Source organism: Fundulus heteroclitus, chromosome 17, assembly GCF_011125445.2.
Source record: "Fundulus heteroclitus isolate FHET01 chromosome 17, MU-UCD_Fhet_4.1, whole genome shotgun sequence".
In the NCBI taxonomy this organism is placed as follows: Eukaryota; Metazoa; Chordata; class Actinopteri; order Cyprinodontiformes; family Fundulidae; genus Fundulus; species Fundulus heteroclitus.
Window position 1 is genome coordinate 3587616 of NC_046377.1, and position 23284 is coordinate 3610899.

Genomic DNA, 23284 nt, shown 5'->3' on the forward strand with positions numbered 1-23284 from the left:
GATGCACGTTCAAGAGCTTTACGCAACTTTACGCTAAAATGCGAGACCCTGAGTTCACTTGCAAATCGCACACACACACAATATATATATATATATATATATATATATATATATATATATATATATATATATATATATATATATATTAATAAAGTCGGCTTTGGCACTTTCCTGGTGTGAATACCTTCTCAATCACGCGAATTGATTGCACCAGATTTTATTTCATATTTTATTTATTTCACTTTCTTTTCACTTGTGTGATGTGCCTTTGGCTACTTTTCCTGTGTCTGTCACATTATATCCCAATAAAAATCCCCACAGTCTCTAACAGTGACACACAGGTTTATGTTTCCCAGTAGCATCGTGCAGAAATAGTCAAGGAAAAGCCCACACTTACATTCACTGACTGCCTTCACTCAGATTAGAGACAAGTTGATGAGCTAATGATGGCCGGTTTCTTCAGCAAATAAAGATGCCAAGCTTTGGAACAGCTCAATTGCTAAATCCGTTGAAGCAGCAAAGCAACCAGTCAAAGGCGGGTCAGTTAACTCGTGTTGGACCAACATCCACTTCTACGTTGCTACAGCAGCAAAAGCGAAAACACTGGGAAAAAAGCACAAGGGGCTACATAGGTAATCTTCACCCCTGAATTTTGTCTGCCAGGTTAGGGACAACTTTCAATCCCTTCCGGGAATCTCGCGGCTTCTTAGACCTGAGCAAGTTCACGTTGATTTTCCGAACAAACGTGCTAAAGTTGATGTTTAACAGATGTGGAGTAAAATAAACCTTTCTTAATATCACAACTCCACGTTGGTCCTGCCTGTCAGAACGCGCGCGGGGTTTTAGCGGAAATAGAAGCATCTGGTGCTGCGTTCAAGAAGCCTAATGCTGCGCGTTCAAGCGTTGCTTATTTAGCCAACCTTTCGCTAAATCTCTTTCGTTTCGCTTTTAGGTGTATATGCCGAAGCTCGACGGACGCATCGGCTCGATGTATGACGGCCCCAGGAAGGCGGAGCGCCGCCGGTGGCAGGTCGACGTGGGTAACGCAGCTCGTTCCGGTGTCCCGGAAGCTCAGCGCTCTGGAACGAGTGTTTCCGGAAGACGTGGCTGTTGATGCTGTCCGTGGTAGCTGTCATCCTACCCATTATCAGAGAGATATTACCAGATTGCTTTTAGTTTATTGGTTTCTCTGTTTTTTTTCCCTTACTTACCGGTGGAGCGTCGAGATGATTTCGCTAACGGATTCCCAAAGTAAGGCTTTAATTGTTTTTGACAGAACCCGTGGTCAAAACTGGAGCTACCTGATTCTCTAAAGCTTTTAGTCTGCACTTGTTCTTCCTATCAGGGTTTCTCAATAGTGGCCCTTTATCAGGTCCACTTAAATACCTTTTTCAGAAGTGTTAAAATTTTGTGCAACCCTCTTGCTTTCGCCGTCATCGCGGTGTTTATTGGCTTGTTTTAAGCAGACTTGTAATTAAAATAGGATGGCTGGGAAATGATTCTTATCACTGATGTTGCTGATGATAAACGCTTCACATGGAACGTGTCAAATTATTGCAAAGCGAAAAGACTAAACAGCACGTAACTAAAGAAAAATGCAGTTCCTGTTGTTGTTGTTAATAATAATAATAATAATAATAATAATAATAATAATAACTAAAATACATAGGATTATGTAATACCATCATAATTTGATTAAAATGACGATTATAAAAAAAAAAAAAAAACAGAACCCACTATTGCTTATACCCTCTATACGGCAGATATGTCACAAATCGTCATTACTAAAGTTCAGAGTCTGGTGTCCAGACAAATTACTGGAAAGTTGAGTGGAGGGAAAAAGTGAGGTAGCATACAAGTAACACAGATAGCTGCAGCTTTGAGGAGTTTGAGGGAGATTCACAAGGAAGCGAGAAATAACCACAGGCATTGCCATGGAAATTTATAGAGCTCTTCATGTTTCCCTCTGCAGACAAACCTTTATCGGGATGCTGATTTAATTTATTAGCAGAACTAATAAATTAAATCGGCCAATCGCTGTGCTTGATTGGCCGGCTCCCTGACCTTTCCCTTGTCCCATGAGGTATTTATCAAGATGAAAAAAATTTTATTCAGATAACAAAATTGGGTTTTCGTTTTCTGTAAGCCAAAAGCATCTAAACGGAAACAATAAACCCTTGAAATGTATCCCCCTATATGTAATGCAATACGTTGTTTCAGTTTTTGAACTGACTTACTGAAGGAAATTAATTGTTCTGTGATTGTAATTATTGAGACATGGCTGCATGTTATGTAGGGGTTGTGGGTGAGAGCACCGAGTCAGTGGCAGTTCATTGGCGCCTTCCAAAAAAAACATACTTTTGAAATGTTTTTGACTCTGGGTCGTCCTTCAATCTGTTCCACAGTCTCACTGCTGATATAGTAATGCAAAAAGTTTCAATGCTGTATGGACACCATGCTGTTTTAACTATATATGGTTTGTCTGTGTGTGTGTGTGTGTGTGTGTGTGTGTGTGTGTGTGTGTGTGTGTGTGTGTGTGTGTGTGTGTGTGTGTGTGTGTCAGAGATTGGAATTGGATTAACAGGTTTCGGCGTGTTTTTCCTCTTCTTTGGGATGATCCTGTTCTTTGACAAAGCCCTTTTGGCCATTGGAAATGTGAGTATTGCTTTCCGTGATGCGAAATGCTCACGCTGACAGATCTACACGTGTACCTTCCTCCAAGGTGACGTTCCAAAACTACATGCATGTTCCTCCTACTGAAACATAGAAAGGCTCTGAGATGCACCAACCAATCAGACAGAGATCAGAATTAACGGGTCAAAAAAAACCACAAAAAAAAACTGATTTATTTTCTGTAGTTGATTCAGTCCATCAAAACTACGAAGCCCCTTCATTTTAATTCTGAATGCCATTCAAAGCACATCAACCAACGACATGCACACTGCAAAAAGGGAACTAAAAGCAAGTAAAGTTTTCTTGAAATGAGTGTATTTGTCCTTGATTTGAGCAGGTAAATAACATTATATGCCGACAGAATAAGTATTTTGACCCATAAAATAAGATAAGATATACCGCACTCTAATTAAACAGTAGAGATGAGTTGTTCCTATTTTAAAAGCAAAAATCTTATTCCATTGGCAGATCATTTACACTTGTCTGGTCAAATCAAGGACAAATGCACTCATTTCAAGAAAATATTACTTTTAGTTCCCTTTTCATTGCAGTGCATGCACTTAGATCCACTTTCTTTTAAATTCAGTTGCAACATAATGTTCAGAAACAAAATGTTTAGATTCATAACTGCGAGTTTCCTTCCTTTTCTGTTGAATTGTTACCACTATCAAGAAAGCTGTGGCACATGTCTGTGTGTTTTTATGTTATAGTCCTTAAAAATCTAAACCAGCCTGTATTAGAATCAACAGGTCATACCTGGCTACATTAGTTTAGTAGAACTTGAACAACAGCTTGTGCTGAAGAACGTCGTTCTTTGCATTCTGACACCCATCCTTCTAGTCTGGATAAGAGGAGAAAAAGGAAATAAAGCATGTACAAGTATTTTAATTTCCAGACTTTATTCTCTGGCTCGTTATCTAAAATTTCCCTCCACCTAACCAGAAGTTTTGACAGGTGGCCTAACTAACTTTTGACCACTTTAAGAATCGACAAAGTGTGGAAATCCTGACACAGAAAATAAGCAGGAAGTCAGAATAAAAAAAAAAAAAAAAAGTCTGAACATGGTAATGTGATAGTTACCAGGTGGAGTCGCCGAGCTCATCATTTTTGATCCCCGCAGATCTTGTTTGTCGCTGGCCTCGCCTTTGTCATCGGCCTGGAGAGGACGTTCCGCTTCTTCTTTCAGAAGCACAAGTTGAAGGCCACCAGCTTCTTCCTGGGAGGGGTGTTTGTAGTTCTCATCGGCTGGCCCATCATTGGAGTGGTGCTGGAGGTCTACGGGTTTTTCCTCCTCTTCAGGTGAGGCCAAGTGAAAAAAAACCAAAACATGTTCTCATAATCCCCCCTTTTCAAAGCTAAAAACTCGTGTCCGTATCCTCTTCATCCCCCCTCTCATGCTCATGGCGTCGTGTGCAGGGGCTTCTTCCCAGTCATTGTAGGCTTCATCCGAAGAATACCGGTCCTGGGTTCCATCCTAAACCTGCCGTTCATCAGCGCGGTGAGTATTGCCCAGCGCTCCGTCCGGCCCTTTTTTTTTTTTTTTTTTTAATCGCTCGTCAGTAAATGTCGTCACAGAGTAGCAGTAAAAGCCGGGTGTCCGCTTCAGCATGTAGATTTAATTTTGAACGCACAGTTGAAGAGTACAAGGGGGAATGTAAATCAGATGGATACTGTGTTATTTGATTTATTGATTGATTCCGTGTAGGGTTAGCCATGTGCCAGTTTCAAGGTATACCAGGTTTTTTTTATTTTTTATTTACAGTTTTAGAGTGGCTATCCAGTTGAGGTTTTCCGTTGACCTACCGTTTAAAGTCTGTCTGCTGTCAAAAAAGCCGTCAGGCGATCGGAGTTTTCTCTGACTCTTTGTTGATATTGGGGTTTGCCCCTCCCACACCCGTTGCTGTTCACTGGTTGTCTGCTGTCTGACAGTAGTCAGGTACAACTAAAACATATATTCCCACACTTACTGTACGACGTGAAAGACGCGGGTTTTTTTTGTTTGTTTTTTTTCTGCGTCCCCAAACTCGGGGTGAGGGGCTGTTGTTAACTTCGGCGGGTGTATCCTGCCGCCGTAATTTAACTCAACACAGCTTCTTCACAACACTCCTGTCAGCTGAGAATTGGTATCCGAGGCTATGGTTGACGAGAAAACCTTTAAGGTTGTAACAGATTGGAAAAATGTCGCATGGTCTGATAAGTCTCAATTTCAGCGGCGGCATAGAGGCGGCGGAGCGTGTCCTAGGTAACATAAAACCACTGATTTATCCTGCCAACTGCATCAGCGGTCCAGGCTGGTGGCGAATGATGCTGTAATGTTAGAAGAGATGTTTTCTTTGCACCGCCTAATTCAATTAAATTTTATTTATATAGCACCAATTCATGAAACATGACGCCAACATGACTTTCCAAAGTCAAATTCAATCATATTACACAGATTGGTAAAAAATGTCCTATATAAGGGAACCAGTTGATTGCATCAAAGTCCCGACAAGCAGCATTCACTCCTGGAGAAGCGTAGAGCTACAAGGAGAGTCGTTTGCATTGTCCATGGCTTATGTCATTGAAGATTTATTAAAAGCCACATTTACCTTGGCATTGTTGCCATTCTGACCTGTTTGGCAGACAAGGAAATTAGCCTTTTGGATGCGCAGGAACCGCTTGATGCTGTTATGCCGGCACGAGGCAAAAAACCTCTGAGCAAGGCGTCCGTCTTCGTGTCGCCTCGAAGAAATATGGCAGTTCAGAATAGTAAAGTTGGTCCAACTGGCAGCGCTATGAAAGTGGCCAGTAAAGGCTCGTTCAGGCGGCAGGATTTTCAAAGCCTGAGAGACCCCACACGTAACGATAAAAAACGGGTTTGCTCGTACAGCGTGTGACGTCCGGTCAGACGGCGAGCACAACACGCCGCACACGAATAGATTTGACTCTGGATCATTCAGGCGTCAGACGGGAAATCTTGCGAATCCTCTCGAGATCAAACGGGAGTTCAGAGTAAATAAACATGGACGACGAGGAAGAACAACGGCGACAGTCTCGGGACTTATTTTAACGGAGAAAAAGCGTAACGAAAAGAGTAGGTGTTTTTTTTTTTTTTTTTTTTCCCTCACCTCGCTTTCTGATTGGCTACACGTCACCTTCAACAGGCTGCGTGCTCGTTTGTCCTCGAGGGACACCGCACACGGTGGGATATCGGGGCAAGACAGCATATTGAATGCTAACACACGGCAGGAATATCTCTTGAGATTATTTTAGGAGACACGCTGATAGTCGGCGTCTCTCGGAAGTGGAAGGTCGGGGCAAGAATCGGGCAAAAAAAAAAAAAAACATCCCGCCGTGTGAACCAGCCTTGAGTGTGCGTACATGGACACAGGCACAACCATATGCACACACAACACAACATGCGACTTGTTTTACTGCCAGATGTAGCGTATTGTGCCTTTTGATCTAATAAAGCAACGGGGGGGGAGCTTTGTAAAAAACACTCTTTCCCCTTATTACGGTGACATCGTTTTAAAGCTGTAGTTAAAATCTACAAACTGCAGACCTGATAAGATACTGCCTCCTGCCTGGCTACGTGAGCAGATAGCGCCACTTATTAAGCAGCTAATATCAGCGTAGCATTCTTGTGTTTCTCTATAGAAAGCAGAGCAGCAGCATGGGATTATATTCTATACACCTGAAAACTACTGCTAAATAAAACCGCCGTTTCCTCTATGTGTTTGCCTAATTTAGTGTAAAATAATTAAGCATTAACAAATGTCACACACGAAATGGTCGTAGCTTTAGCACGCAGGTTGACGTATTATTTCTCCAGCAATATAAATATAATCATATTTATAGCAATATAATCAATATAATCATAGCAATATAATCATATAATCATATAATCAAAGTTAGGCCTTTTTATTGAATTTCTTGTTAATTCATGCTCGAGTTGTTATACTGAGAATCTCATACGGGACCATGTCTAATCAACACTGGCACGTGGGGCATTTTCTGTGTACTTCTTTTCTTTATCACCAACATGTTCTTATCTGCTGCTGTGTGGGCGTTCATGCTTTAAGGTGAATATCTCTCTGTCTGTTTGTACCCGTTTGTTTTTAAAGCCTTCCTAAGTTTCCGAGGATAATCGGCGGCTGTGGTCAGTCTCACTGTGATTTTTATTCCACTGCATGCTCATCCCACACCAAGGATGCTTCCCTCCTCACACACAGTCTCATTAGGGAGCTTTACAGCCTCTTACTGTTGACGCTAATGTCACAACAAGAAAGAGTATAGTCCAACGTATCTTTCACTGCCTCTATTTTTTATGTGATTTTATTTTTTTAAATACAACGTCCGGCACTGTCTTTATCTGCTTTCTAATTTTTCTTCCTGTTATTTTATCTAAATGCATCTGAAGGGTCGTTTTTGTTGGGTCGTCAAGCGGAACGCGGCAGGGGAAATAAGTGTCGGAGGCGGCGACATTTCTCACACGAAATATGTTTCAAATTTTTCTGTCGACATGAAAGTTAGGCTAGACGTTGGGAGAAAAACAAGTAATCCGTGACGTACAGAGAGACCAAAGCAAAACAGTCCACATATAAAGCTATGGGCAGAAAAAAAAGATGACAGAGAAGTTTATCATTGAATAGAAATTTTGTAAATACTTTGTGGACGAGATGTTTTTTTTTCTAATGACAGCGTCAAAAAGCTGTCTGAAAATCCTGAAGGTTGTTGGGATCCTTGATCTTCAGTCCTCTCCATAGATTTCCGATTGGATAAAAGTCTGGTGATTGACTGGGTGCGTTCTAACACTGTTAGTTTCTTTCTGTAAAATCAGTAAAAATGTCCTTCTCTGTGTGTTTGGGACTATTGTCTTGCTTTAAAACCCAAACACATTTCATCTAAGGAATCTTATCAAGAATGTCTCCATTCATCTTTTCTTCAATTACACAGAGTCAGCCAGTAAGCTATGCTGCAAGACTTCACTTTTGGCATGACGTTCTTGGGGTGATGTTCAGAAGCATTCTTTGCTCCAAACATAGTGTGCTCTGCTTGGCCTGTTTAGGGTTCATTTTCTTTCCACTTCTCAATTCAAATAGAACAGAAATGACCTTCATTATCCCTCAGTGGGGAAACTCATATGTCCCAGCAGCAAAGTGAAATGCAAATGAAATCATGCAGATCCACACAAAGGTAAAAAAACAAAAAAATAGGTATAGGGCACTGTATTGTGAGGGAAAAACTGCAATGCAGGAAAAATACTGTGCAGTTATTAGTGGTCAAAATAGCATAATTAGGGCTGGACGACAATTCAATAACGATATATATCGACCGATAGACGTATGATACGGTGATAGATAAAAAGGGTAAATAAAAAGTTCAATAGAATAACTTCTTTTTGCATTCTAGCCTATCATGTGGGTTAATACTAGTCATTACATCCTCCCAACCAATCACAAACGCAGACCCAGGAGGGCTCCGCCTCCCAAGCTGCGCCCCCTTCAAAGAGTTCAGAGAACACGTGTTCTTTCTCTTTTTTCAAAACTTGCAGTTTTGGTAAAAAGTCGGTTTAATAAAGGGCTGAGTTTGAATTCAGTGTTTGTGTGTTCTATCTAAAAATAGTCGCTATGCAACACTATAAAATTGCCAGGGCTGCACTTAAAATATATGTTTTGAATTGGTTGATAATTATGAATATCGATCAATATGCACGATATGCTTTTTTTTTTCTATATCGTTCAGCCCTAAGCATAATCAACTAATTAAGGAAGTGTGCAACTGAGCAGGCTGATTTTAAGAGATGTGCAAAAGGTGTTTGTATGGACATTAAAGCATGAAAAACATCAACAGACTATTTACAAGAAAGAAAAATGGAAAAACAAGGAGATGTACAGACACAAGGCTGTGTGATAACGCTCCTCTGAGCATCTAGAATCCAGCACTCTGTCACTGAAGGAGCTCTCCAACTCTGCAGAAGCTTCATGCACGGGGTGGGGGGCGTTGTCCAATAGTCCAATACTGACTCTCCTTTTAAATGTAGTTTGAGGGAAAAGTGGCAAGAAGAAAAATATAAGTAACACCGATTGCCACAAGTCATTTTTAGGAGAAACGGCAAACACATGGAGGATGTGAACAAATGTAAATGTTTTTTGGGGAAAAACAATGTGTAAGAAAATCTACATTCTAGCGTGGTGGAGCACTATGCTGTGTGGATGGTTTCCTTGAGCAGGGGCCAATAAGCTGATTAGTTGATGGGGCGTATCGACGGTACTAAGAGCAGGGAAATGCCATGAAGAAGACCTGGGATTGGGCCGGACGTTCACCTTCTAGCAGGACAGTGACCCTGAACATGCAGCTAGAGCTACGAAACAGGAAATGGTTTGGCTCAAAGCGCGTCAAGGCGTTAGAATGGCTCAGTCAAAAACCAGTGGGGGGAAAAAAATGGTCAAAGGTTTCATTCTCCATTGCAGATGTGCGAAGCTGCTGGAGACATTTTTTAATTGTCAAAAAAAACAAAACAAAAATCTACGTTTTGCCTTCCACTTCCCAGTGATGCAGCTCTTTGCGGGTCTAACACATCGAATCCCAATAAAACACACGGCCTATATGCGCGACATTGTAATTAACGATATAATGAAACAGAACTGTGTTTGTCTTGTCCAGGTGGTTTGGTGAAGTAATATTTGCCCTTCAGATGTCAGGATACCAGACGCAGTGTCTGTGGCGATCTTGATGCTGAAGCAGCAGAGGGACCCCCGCGCTGTTCTCAGCGAGAGGGGGGGGGGCTCACTAACATCTCTCCAGCAGCCTGTATTTTCCATCCCTGCCGCGGCCGGCTCCTGTAGCGGCCTCTGGGCGGCAGCGATGCTCCAGTTCAGGCAGGTGGAATCAACCGCTTGATTGTGCCGCACATGGAGGACACTAAGCATCCACATAAGGAACGTCAGTCCGCCTGCTCATCCAGAACATGAAACCCAGAAGTCTTGCGTTTTTGTAGCCCTGTTGAAAAAGAGAAACCCACCTTGTTCTCCAACAGATGGACATTTTCAAGAAGTGACATTTTTAGTGGAATTGTAGCTTAAGGTTTATTCTGCCCAGCCTCCATCTCCTAGCACTTCGCTTCTGTCCGTCCATACCCTGTCAGCTGGCTGTCTCCGCGCGTTATTTTTCTTTCTTCTGCTTAACAATCTTCCACACAGCACTGCGAAGCTTTCTTCTGATCTCCAGCTTCTCTAATTATCAGTGCGTGAGGACAAAAACTTGCACGGCAATTTGGATCTCCATTACCTGAAGTGTTTTTGGCAAGCATGTCTGATAGGTTCTGAGTGATGGATCATCCTTCATTTGATCCTTGTGTCGTATCAACCTGCTGGTGCAACGGTGTTATTTTTATGCCCATTAATCTTTGTTGTTTTTCGGACTTTATATGCAAAATGGCACTTAAAGGTGTGTCTGACAGGCTGATGGCAAAGTGAGTAAAGGTTGGTGGGTTTGTAAACAGAAAACTAACTGAAATATCTGAAAAGGCTCAGGTAAAATGTCTTGCAAAAGTATTCACGCCCATGTTCACATTTTGTAACACTACATCAACAAAGTCGGCTGTATTATACTGGGATCATATTATGTGACAGACTAGCAAAGAGTCGCATAACTGTGAAGTGGAAAACCAAGAATAAATTTGAACAAGTTGAAAAATTTGTTGTGGAAATGTTTTCGGTACCTTTAAAGTTTATACCTCAAACTAAAATCCAGCGCAATCAACTGGCTTCAGAAGTCAGGAGATTAGTCTCAGTATAAGCGCAGATGTTCTGTTGTTAGAGAAAAACGGCCAACAAACATCATGAATGCCAATAAACTTGCCTTTTTAATTTGCAAAAATAAAAAGCCAAAATAATTCCCGGTCGTTTGCCACAAGGCTGCGGGGAGCTAATTAAACATCAATCAAGCAAACAAGCTTTCTTCATTGAGCACTTTTCAAACAGTCACTGGTGACAGAAAGTGTTGTTTTTTTTTTTCTTTACAGAGGTTTAAAAACAGAAAGATACGCGTTTAACTACTGGGGACACACAGAATGAAATCATCAAAAAAATCACACCAAGTAAACTGGTGTGATTGTTATTATTGGCAATAAAAAAAGCCCAGAAGAATTAAAAGTAAGTGAAATAAATCAATTATAAAGGAGGAAGAACTATGAAAACTCATTTAGAAGAGCTAGGAAACACTGCAGCTATATGTATGTCTTAGATAAAGAAAGATAAATAAATACAATTTATAAAACCAGTAAGTTTGAAACCTATATAGTAAATATAAATTACAAACAATAAAATCTGGAATAGTAAAGCGTGTGTGTGTGTGTTTTCCCCAGTACTAGTCAAAGATTATTTTTAATCGTCCCTGCTTGCTGTGGCTCCACCTTCAGTTCATAGCACGCTGCAAATCTGTAAAAAATTTTTGTAAATCAAAAGAAGGACTGGTTGTTAAAGAATTGAGAAATATTTCCTCTTGAACCCAAACTGGATTTTTTTTTTTTACACTTGTTGCAAAGTCTTTAAAACACTCTTTGTGATTGACCGAACCTTTATTTACCATGTGGACCAATTTAGATGGAGACAGGCGTGTAAGCCGCAAAAATATTAAATTTAAGTTGGATTTTTTTACGCTGACACTCTTAATGTTTTACGTTAACAGAAAAGGTTTCAGAAATCGCTAACTGTGAACTAAATAATAATAAAAAAAATAATTTTATTTAAAAGCGCCTTTCATGAAACTAAAGCTCACTGTACAAATGAAAAAAACAACAACTAAAATGCCTGATTTAAAAAAAAAGAAAGTTATATGGCACAGTGTAATCACACGGAGTAGGAGGTCTGGTGGGTTTTAAGTCTGGGTTTGAACTGGGGAAGAGTGTCGGTGTTCTGGACGTCTGATGGGAGAGAGGTCCGGAGTTTGGGAGCAGAACGGCAGAAAGCTCTGCTCCCCACGGTGCTGAGGCGAGTAGACGGATCAGCGAGGACGATTGGAGGAGGTTCTGAATATGTCTGGTAGCGAACGTAGAGCTAGGCTGATGTGGTGAAGCCAGCAAGGTCCGGTGAGGATACGGGAAGCTGAGTTCTGGACCGTTTGGAGAGATGTTTTAGGGAGACCAAAAAGAAGAAAGTTGCAATGTAATAATTAATATTATTAATGTATTCAATTGTTAGTGCTGCAAAAAACAGTTCTGGTAGCTCTTGAACGCAGAGGAAGCGTACCAAGCTCAGCTTACCTCCCTCGGCCTGCAGGGAGGTAAGGTCTACAGGATCACAGCTGAAACATTGTCAATGGCTGATTTTACTCTTGATATCTGTTATACCAGACTAAAACAGCTCATAACATGTTAAAAAACAAACAAATATCTATCATAGGTGGTCAAAATCAGCTTTCCCAAAGCCATTCATTATCAAACTAAAGTGTTTATTAAATCACTGAATGTAAATATCTGGACACAGTCTATGTTGAGTGTTTAAAATTATTAGAAAGGGACCATAGGGATATCCCCTCCTGTCATGCATGCTCTCATTTACACACCCTACACTGGGACATCCAGTCCGTGCCGGCAGTACGTAAGCATGGGCCGGTATGACATTCTCACGGTATGGTAACCTTGGATAGAAATTCTAGGGCGCTGTGGTGTTTGAACGAAGGTTTTAACGGAGCGTCGCATCGCCCGTTGGTTCCCATCCGAAAAGGAAAAGGACGAATAATTAACAGGGGCACAGACTGCGAAAGGCAGCAGTGGCTTTTAATGAAATAGTTGCTGCGCACTGACATCCTCGAACGCGCACGCAAACCCATGAGCATGAACACAATGTTGAGAATGACACATCGCTGATGTCTTATGTCCAGCCAGAGATGTTCTGCTCACCCGTTTCTGATAGAGTGACTGCAAACATCTTAACCACAACAGATCTAGTTACTTTTTGTTCTTTATTTTTTATTTTAAAGAAAGAACCAATTATTCCCACGCCTGCTAAACTAACACAACATATTGAATATCACAGTTTTAAAAAACTGCTTTCGCATTTATCTTTGATTTTGATGGACAAGTATAGAATAAACACAATTTAACAGTTGATTTCAGATAAACATGCTTGTTGCGTGAATACATTTGTTTATCTGTTGTTTTATAGTAAGGCAAGCGTTAGTAGCTGAAATTTAGTCAGATAGTATGTTAGTCAGGTAGCTCAGGAATCAGCTGCTTATCTGACATGATGATCCTTTAAGTTCCACATTTCGTATTTTCATGATAGAAAACATTTCAAAACAGCTACTGGGAACTAAAGGTAAGTCAAATGTTTTTGAAATGAGTGTACCTTCCCTTGATTTGAGCAAATAAGACTATTTGCCAATGGAATAAGATTTTTGCATTTCACATAGAAACAATTCCTCTCCATCATCTTATTCCAAGTGCAGGGTATCTAATTATCTTATTTTCGGGGTAGAAATACTCCTTCCATTGGCATATAGTCTTATTTACCTGCTCAAATCAAGGAAAAAGACACTCATTTCATGAAAATTTGACTTACTTTTCCTTCCACTTTTAATGCGTCGCAGGTGTCTTTCCTACAAGTGAAATGAAAATGTAGGAGTCTACCTTCTGCCAGCTGAGCAGCAGTGCTCAGCAACAAGTGCAGGAGCACCGCAGTACTCTGCGTCCCACATAGCTGGGTCTGTCATCGGCTCTATCATCTGACCGGAAAGCACTCTTGGGACAGAATAATCTTGAAACTAACCCAAAACGTATGAACCCAGAACTTTGTAGAACCTTGGTATACCTTGATAGTGGTTACTGGCCCATGCCTACACGTGTTTGTTATTTCCTATGGTCTCACACGCATAGCTGACACTGTCTTGTCTCTCCTTTCTTGCAGTACGTGGACAACAGCGAGAGCAACACCATGGTATAACTGAGACTTTTTGCACCCGGTTCGACCTCGGCAGGTTTTTCTGACCCAGTCCCTTGTTGATCCTGAATTCAAGCGGCTGTAGTTAAACGATGGGATTTTCCCCCCCGTACAAGACAAAGACCTTTTTGTACTACCGGCCTGGGCTATTCCACCACTCCGGCTCCTCAGCTCGGCTTCACCCACGTGTCTTTATAGGACGGATTCACCAAAGTCACTACAATGTTATCATAAGTCCCCTCGATTCCTCCCCCTAACTTTTGACCACGTCTTGTCTAAGAATGTTGGAGGTAGACCTTTACAGCCTTATCGATCATCAAACTTAATGCCAGACGCTTCCACAGGCAGGAGGAGTTGGGCCCCCGCTTGCCAAGTTTGATTTCTGTGCCACTGCTCTAGCCTCATATGGAAGTTTTTTTGTTTTTTTTTTTCATTGCAGTAATTCTATTACCGTGTCGTTATTTGTCCCATGAACCTGTCTGATACTTCATTTGTTTTAAGTCATGGTCGACAGATACTGCTTAAGGATAAATTATTTTTAAAAAACTGAGTGTGCCACTTTATTTCATACCTATGTTTTGTTATATTTCTTCCTAAAGCAGTGATGAATCTGGGTTCTGCAGGGTGGTGCTGCTTGGTCAAGTACTAAACGCTACTGGTCATGTACAAAGTATAGTCCATGGCTCTGTTTTATCGTTGTACTCAAACCGTCTGTACCTAAAACGGTGCATATCACTACGTTTTTTCTTGCTAGTCCAGTATTTTCATGACTTATGGAAATAATCAGAAAATTATGAAATGCAATCATTAGGCATAACTCTGTGACCGCTGACAAGTTAGGTGAATAACACTGATTGTTTTTTCATCCTTCACTCTAAAATCTGACAAGTTCACCTTACCTTAAAAAAAAATCTAGGAATACGATTGCCTTGAAAAATGTAAGTATGTATAACTGAGCTGCATTAAGTTGACTTTACGTAAAAAAAAAAAAAAAGTATGCAAACTCTTTGCCACAACTCTATGAACTTAATAATTTTGCATAGACTTAACTTAATAGTGACAGCAAGCTCTTTTTTGGGAGTCAGCCTTTAGAGCTCATCTGCATCCCCTCTGGTTCCCGACTTTTCATATTTCCTTATTACGTTTCCATGTTGTTAATCGTGCAATTTTCTATCTCTAATTTAACTAGACTTATTTCTCAGGACACTGGGACGCTTTCTCTTTTTTTTTTGGCTCATCAAACAACCAGATCACAATGTTCAACTTCTTAGGAAGTCCTGTATTTTACCATAAAATATTGAATACAACAGCAACTTTGCTCATGGGTTTTGTCTGGCCATGACCAAATAATCCACCAATGAGGTTAAACCAATCTGCACAAGTCTCCACCTCTTTCAAATACTTAATTTTTTTAGGTGTGGACTCAAATATTTCAATTCATCAAGCTTTTTTTTAATCTAACAGTTTACAGCATTTATTTAAAATGAGTATAAACAAGTTGATGAGAATTGGGTTCCGCTCACTTGAAGTTTTTAATTAAACTGAATGTTGCGTTTTACAGTTTGTTCTATCTATCTGGCACAGAGCAGAAATGGATTGAGTGTTAAGATGTTTCCTTAGCCAGAAAAATCATCAAGAGCTGTGTATTCTGTAGACGCATGCAGGCAAAACCTGGTGAACAGAAGATGTCAGACCTTCCTGAGGACCGTGTATTTCCAGACCTACCTCCTTTTAGTCATGTTGGCATTGACTACTTTGGTCCTATTGAAGTAAAAAGGGGACGAGCTCAGGTCAAACGATGGGGCGTCGTATTCCCATGTCTGGTGAGTCGAGCTGTCCACCTGGAGATGGCAAATTTCTTAACAACAGATTCGTGCATAGATTCATCTGCAGAAGAGGATCAGTGATGAGCATCAGAACAGACTGTGGGACAAACTTTGTGGGAGCGCAAAAGGAATTACAAGAAGCATTAAGAGAGCTAAATCATCAGAAGATCCAAAAGACTCTTTTAATAGAGGGAATAAAATGGATTTTTAACCCTCCTTTTGGGGCTCACCACGGTGGAGTTTGGGTAAGACTAATACGTCTAATCAAAAAGACCCTCACATCAGTTCTAAAGGAACAAACACTGGATGATGATGAAGATTTTTCCGGATGCGAAAGGCTTTGTTAGAAGCGTTTTGGTTAAAGCCAAAGCCAATGTCATCCAGCGACCAATAGATAAACTGTCTTTTAATGGAAGCAGCTGGATGAAATAAGACTTTCTAACCTTTACCATGGACTGCTTTAAGCATTAGAAATGTTAAGAGGCTCTAAGTAACATTTATAAACAAAATGATTAAATTTATGTAATTTGTTTGCTAGATACTAGGCTCCTGTGAATATTATTTTTGTAATTGTTATTTTGCTAAGGCTAACAATCAGGGGCCGGGATGTTGGAGCCTATTAAGGATTAGATTAATTTATTTCTTACTAAACTATTAATGTTACAGATCTAAGGTTGTGTGAATGGTAGAGTTATTGTTTATTTGTTTATTTGTTGGTTTTGCTTAGACTCTCCTCCTTATCAGTCCGCCTCCTGCTGAGATTGACAAGTAGAGGCAGCTGCTGAGGTGGATCTGATTGTTTTGTGAAGGAGTGAGGAGTGAAACATTTTTTCTACACACACACAGACCAGTTAACGTTTTTATTAGAATTTTTTGTAAGTCAACTCTGAGAATATTTTGAAACTGGGAAATTCTCCACGAGTGCTTTTTGTTTTGAGTGAGTCGAAAAACCTCCTCCTAAGAACTACTCTGGCAATTTTTGATTTTTGGAAACTGTTTTGATGCAAGAGTAGCCGTAACAGATGTGGTCCATGCCTTGATGGGTCAGAGCTGTTTTAATAGAAGAAATAGCCATAGTTTGAACTGAGTTTGGCAAACAACTCCAACTGAAAACGTCTTATCGGTGGGATACAAGCTTGCGTTTAACACATATTAAGTCTACAGTTTTAACAGGCTGTTATATTTGTGTCTCTGGCGGTGGTCTTAATCTGCCGGATCAACTCCGACTAGGCGGTCCACCAAGAACGGAGTAAACATTTGATATTTATTTCCGATGGATGGTACGTTACTCTGCTTCCAAGCTCTCGTAAATCTTTGAATGCCATCAACGCCAGAATCACCATCAGGCTGATTAACTTAACCAACATATTTTCACATAAAAACAGACGTTGCTGAAGAAAAAAAAAACACCAAATGTAACAACTGCCTGTTGGCAAATTGTTGGCAGTAGACTATATTTTCCATTAATACAGCCTTCTGTCTGGCTGATATGAAATCTTTGAGCTGATTGCTGTTACCATGGCTCCAACCAAAACTGCACAAGAACAAAATGGTGCTGGCTGGCGGCGGTGAATTGACCAGGTCCAGCACACATCAACCATATGTAGAGACAGTTTTCTGATCGACGAACCAGAAACAGCAGAATTTCTGAGGAAGCCACGGTTACAGCAGCAATGTTTTTTTAAAGTCAGGGTGGGTGTTTGAAGTGTTAAAAAACAATTTTAATGTGGGTTTAATCTGCCTCATAGTTGGATTCAACACTTTTAGAAGGCTTTGTCTCTTGTTCTTGTTGTTGTCGTTGCTATTTTTCTTTTAAGCAAAGTATGCCACGGACCCCTTTTATCTATCATCTGAATACTTTGGCTTCATAAAATCTACCTGGAACAAAAGATTTTATGTAACTTTTTCACCAATAGGGATTTGAAACATTTATGCCTGTTGAGCAGAGCGCCGGATGCAGCTTTGTCAAATAGATTTAAAGAAATTGTCTTTTCTATCATAAAATTATCAATTTCACTGATGACCTTTGTCCTTTGGCTCTCATTAACACAGAAGAGTTTCAATTGGTTTTGCTTTATGAAACAATGCCTATGAATGTCTATGTATTAGATACTATGTCACATGAAATGTGCGTAAAATTTGATGATGTTAAAATCCTAAAATCATAGATCAACTAGAAAAACGTCACGCAAACGTCTTGCTTCGGGACACTCACATATCCAAATTTGGGCCTAATGCACTAAGTATACCAGAATTTCCTCATTCTTATTCATAATTATTTATTATTTAATCTATAGTTCAAAGCAGAGAGGGGTGGATGTCTTAATTACTAGGAGGGTGGAGCTACATGCAAAGACCACACATGTGATTCAGAAGGGAGACATGCTGTAACCTGTAAAGCTTTGGAGATTTTACGCATTAGACCTATTTCTCATCCATATTGTTCACAAATCTGTGTTAGTGCGTCTTTTTCCTTTGCCCACATAATCCATCCCGCTTCACAGGCTGACATATCAAGATGCTGATTACACAGCATGAATATTGCACAAGTGTACCCCAGGCTGGCCACAATAAATGGCCAGCCTGAAATGTGTCATTTCATCGCACAGCACAATGCCACAGATGGTTTGAGGGAGCCTGAAATTAGCATGCTGAGCGCAGAGTCGCATGTCGACCGGAGCTGCTGGTCATGATCTGAATGTTCATTACTCTACCTTAGGCAGTGCATCCGACCGGCCTCACAACCGCAGACCACATGTAAACCCACAGCGCCCCAGGACCTCCACATCCAGGACGTTCCCCTCCAAAATCGTCTGAGACCAGCCACACGAACAGCTGCTGCAGTAATCCACTTGCATAACCAAAGATTTTCTGCACAAACTGTCAGGAACCGTCTCCAGGAAGCTCATCGGCATGCTCGCCGTCCTCATCGGGGTCTCGGCCTGACTGCAGTTGGTCCTCGTAACCGACTTGAGCGGGCAAATGCTCACATTCGGTGGCGTCTGGTACGTTGGAGAGGTGCTCTCCTCACAGATGAATCCTGGTTTGCGCTGCTCAGGGCAGATGGCAGGCGGCGTGTGTGATGCCGTGTGGTCGTGTTATAGAAATGAACACAGGTGTAATTTATTGATGGCACTTTGAATGCACTGGGGTACCGTGACGAGATCCACAACCATCACCTCGTGCTGCAGCATGAGAATGCACGCCCCCATGTTTCCAGGATCTCTGCATGATTCCCGGAAGCTGAAAACATCAAAGTTCCTGTATGGCCAGCATACTCACTAGACATGTCACCCATTGAGCATGTCTGGGATGCTGTGGATGGGCGCTGTGTTCCGTTTCCTGCCAATAACCAGCAGCTTCATACAGGCATTGAAAAGGAGTTGATCGGCGTTCCACAGGCCACAGACAACAACCCGATCCACTCTATGCGAAGGAGATGTGTCGAGGCAAATGGTGGTCACACCAGATACCGACTGGTTCCATTCCACCCTCCTCCAATTAATCGTGGCCTTTGATAGTGGCCAGTCTGAGGCAATAATCATGCTGCCTAATCAGCCTCTTGATACGGAGAAGTGCTTACTAACACAGATTTAGACAGATTTGTGAACAATATTTGAGACAAATTGGTCTACTTTGTTTATATGGGAAAAACGTTACATCTTTGAATTCAGCTCATGAAAAATGGGAGCAAAAATAAAAGTGCTGCGTTTATATTTTTTGTTCAGCATGGCTGCTGCAGGTAGTCTTTTTTTTCTTTTTGAAAGAAAGGACATGTAACATTTGTGACTCTTGACAAGTTTTATTTAACAGAACCGAGGGCAGAAATGTCTCTTTGGACTTTAAAGCTTGCAGACCCATGGATTAGGTTAATACAGTCAAATTCAATAAATTAGAATATGCATTCCAGGCTCATTTGTCAAAATAAATAACCGTTAAGCAGCTATTAAACATCGTTTTCATTAAGCCCACGTTTTTGTAAGGATGTTTTTATTTATCTGAATTAATACTTTAAATGTTTTTGTTTGTTGTACATGGATATTAACAGAATTATTAACAGAAATAAAGCCTTTAAAACATCAGTCTGTAATTAATCTATATGTGTTTCACTTAGTGAGTCGAGTTACTGAAATAAATTAAGTTTTTAATAATAGTGAGATTTATTGTATGGGTATTTATTATTATATTATATTATATTATATTATATTATATTATATTATATTATATTATATTATATTATATTATATATTATATTATATTATATTATTGTCATGATGCAGTTTTGGCCTGCCTGTCTCACTCATGAACTTGTCAGCATTTTCCACCTCTCATGCAGCCCAGCTCTCACTCCACCTCCTCATTGGTTCCACCTGCTGTTCCTAATTATGCCTGGATTCAGTGCACCTGCCAACACCTCTACTTAAACCCCCCTCAGTCTGCTCTTCCCCGCCGGATTTTCTTCATCCAAACCCCGTTCTCCCTCGTCAACCTTTCCCTACTGCAGCCCTCACAGCGTTTCAAGTACCACACTGCTGTGCTGCCGGCTTACCTGCAACTTCAGCGCTCCAGCGCGCTCCAAGTAATCTCTCTGCTGCTGGATCTTTTGCTACTCCAGCGCTCCAAGTAATCTCTCTGCTGCTGGATCTTTTTAGTATTAAGAGCCGGCCAGTTGCTGCATATCTCTGAAGGCCCATCTTACCCCGGTTCCAGATTTGGCAGTAAATAAGGAATACGTTGATCAATAGGTAAAACATTGCAATATGCATATTTCATTTATTAGAAATTAAATATGGAGACAGAGTATTACATTACCATTATAAGATGATTTCACAGCGCAATGTAGGATTCTGTCTGTCTTACACGACTCTGAATGCATCTTTTTAAGGGTAAGACCCTCCCATGTTTTCTTAGGAGGAGGGGGAATCTGTTTCGTACAAAGGAACTCTCTTTCTGACCCACCCCTTCCATGTGTTATCCTACCCAGCAACGGGGGAGGGGGGGCGGACCTACCTTAAGCCTGGGATATTTTCTTAACAATCTTCTGCTACTCCAGCGCTCCAAGTAATCTCTCTGCTGTTGGATATCCTGCTACCCCAGCGCTCCAACACTCCAAGTAGCTCTCTGCTGTGCTGCTGATTTTCTGCTACCCCAGTGCTCCAAGTTCTGCTCGGGTCCTGTCCCGAAGCCCTCCTGCTCCAGTCCGGTACAATAAAACTCTTAAAGCAAAGCTCTGTGTGCGGCTGAATTCAGGTTCCAACTCCACACAATCCTGACAATCGTATTATATTATATAGCGCAACAAAAAGCAAAGCGGGATATAATATCTTTCACACCCTAATAATGACAAAAGAAAAAAACAAGGACAGACATTAAATTGACTATTCATTACTAAACCATTTTCGGCCATTAATCAGCTTGCTTTTGTGATAATACATTTTATACTTTATTTGATAAAGACTTATGTTTCTCTCCACAACATATTTTCACTTATCAAGTTATCAATATCAAGTTTTAGACTTATGTGCGGATGTTAGATGTGCTCTCTCACCTCTGGAGTTGTTCTTCATCACATCATCTAACCGATTCCAGAATGTCTCCTCCTCTAACTCACACCCCAGCTGTGGGGCATAGCGACTAACATGACACCTTCATCTTCAGACTCATCACCTTATCCCACACATTTTTACCTCCAGAACATTCCTGACAAAGTCCTCCATCAGAATAACTCCTACACCATTTCTCTTCCCATCCATGGTGGAACAGCTTGAGTCCTCCTCCAATGCGTCTGGCCTTGCTGTATATTAAAAATCAAGATTTCTTAATACCCTAGGGAAGACAAGGGAAGCACTTTCTACCCTGATTACACATCGCTGGAATACGCAACAAACAGTTTTAAAAATCTCTACAATTAAACACTATTTCACTGCAAAAGCTTCGTCTACAGACAGAGTTTACAAGCATAGAGGAAAGTGATTGCTGTTGCAATATATCCATGTTAGTGTGGACTGGACCTTGTGATTTTTTTAAATTTGCTTCAGAAGTCAGAGTTCAGACCAGGGAAAGACATCACAGCTGAATGAGCGTGTTCAGTTTGCCTAATGGAAAATCTGCGGATCTGCTTGTTACGGTGGCACTATGATTAGCAATACAAGACTATAACAATGTGTTTATCTTGAATTTATGCATTGAAAACCCTAAAGGATCCTGTCAACAAATAGTGGTTGCACAGCACTATGTATGCCATTGGTTAAATGAGAGACAGAGAAAAAAAACATCAGAAGTGATAAAAAAATAGCTTTCACAATGTTTAATACGCCAGCGGTGGCCATATTGGATTCTGAACTTCCGATTGCTCAACTGACTTTCCCTTCGTCAATCTTATAACACTAGGCTTTTCAGTGGCTGGTTGCCCATGTCACGTTTCACCAAAAAAATAAAAAATAATAAATAATAATAATAATTTTATTTTATTTAATGATCCCCATTAGCCCCTACCACAGTAAGGACTATTCTTCCTGGGCTCCATTGTCACTATAAAAACATCAGCAAGTACATAAACAAACGGGTCATCACATCCATTAACCGACGTACATTACATTTAACAACTAAGAGTGGCATCCCAGAAAACATTGTAAAATATTACTGTCAGGGTTCTCTGTGTTGTCCTGCTCTTACTCTACTCCTCAGGTGTGTCTAGTTGGCTGAGGGGGCGTGGTCCACACCTGCAGCTCGTTGCAGGCGGCTTCCTCTGGCTTCTTAAGCAGAGCGCTGACAAATGGAAGACGCCAGAGCCTTAACCAGTCGTGGTACGATGTGGCCTGTGACCCAACTCCTGGAAACCTGCTTGTGAGTTTTTTCGTCTTTGAACTTTGACTAATTTTGGATCTCCCTGTTTTTGTCACAGTTTTCGATGCTTGGATGCACTCACCTGTCTTGACGTCTTGTCCGAAGAATCAGACCTTCAGATTTTGCTCTGGCTCACCCCTCATACTCCCTGGATGTTACCCAGCGGGGCCTTAGATTCCCCCTCCCGGATTCTACTGGTTCTTCCTTCACTCTGGTCAATCCATCTGTCACCCACTTCCGTGGAGGCTTGCTCTGGATCCCTCATCAGCCACTAGCCGTCAAACACCAACAGGGGTAGGATCACAGAGTTCCCTCGGCGCTACTTCTCCCCGGTTAGGTCCGCCCAGCTTTATGGTAAGCAGCGCAGTTTCTAGTAGTTCTCCTGGTTCACTTTCCAAAGTCACTTACTCTTATCTTTACAGTCTTTCCAGTCGTGACCTTCTGACCTTGCCGAGTTGCCCGTAGTCCCGTCGATTATATCTGCCTCTTCCTAAATAAACATCTTAAAACTGTGCTTTGCTTCCCGATCGTATCTGCATGTGGGCTCATCATCTGAAAACCATGACAATTACAGAATAAAGAAAAACAGTTCATCACATCTCGACAACAGTCTTGCATCACTTTTAACCACTAAGAATAACACTAAAAAAACAACACAGAACAAGTAAATACTATGGGTTATTTCCTTACTAACTAATGACTTCTGCAGACTTATTTTGAAAGAAACGTCATTAGCTATCAGTCTAATATCACGTGGCAATCAGTTCCAAAAACTGAGGTTCAACAAATGTCAGATCTGCCGAAAGAAAAAACCAAGACCTCTCCTCCCTTCACTTATTGTGGTCTAGATTGCTTTGGTCCCTTTATTGTGAAGGAGGGAAGAAAGGAATTGAAACGATACGGGTTGTTTACCTGTTTGTGTTGCAGAGCGGTTCACATAGAGTTACTAGATGACTTAACTACAGATGCTTTCATGAATGCACTAAGAACATTCATCGCCATCAGAGGACCTGT

At 41.0% G+C, this 23284-nt stretch overlaps 1 protein-coding gene across 2 annotated transcripts; it reads left to right on the forward strand.

Annotated features, from left to right (window-relative positions):
• Positions 1–969: 969 nt before the first annotated feature.
• LOC118556116 (vesicle transport protein GOT1B-like) lies at positions 970–14144 on the forward strand. 2 transcript variants are annotated; one of them, XM_036149270.1, is made up of 6 exons: positions 970–1251; positions 2564–2655; positions 3794–3972; positions 4090–4171; positions 6780–6814; positions 13566–14144. In XM_036149270.1, the coding sequence occupies exons 1-5, from the start codon at positions 993–995 to the stop codon at positions 6786–6788; spliced, it is 621 nt and encodes a 206-aa protein (XP_036005163.1). In that variant the 5' UTR covers positions 970–992; the 3' UTR covers positions 6789–6814; positions 13566–14144. The 2 variants fall into 2 exon arrangements, with proteins under 2 accessions (XP_036005163.1, XP_036005162.1); XM_036149269.1 differs by lacking the exon at positions 6780–6814 and having other exon boundaries at positions 985–1251.
• The last annotated feature ends 9140 nt before the right edge of the window (positions 14145–23284 follow it).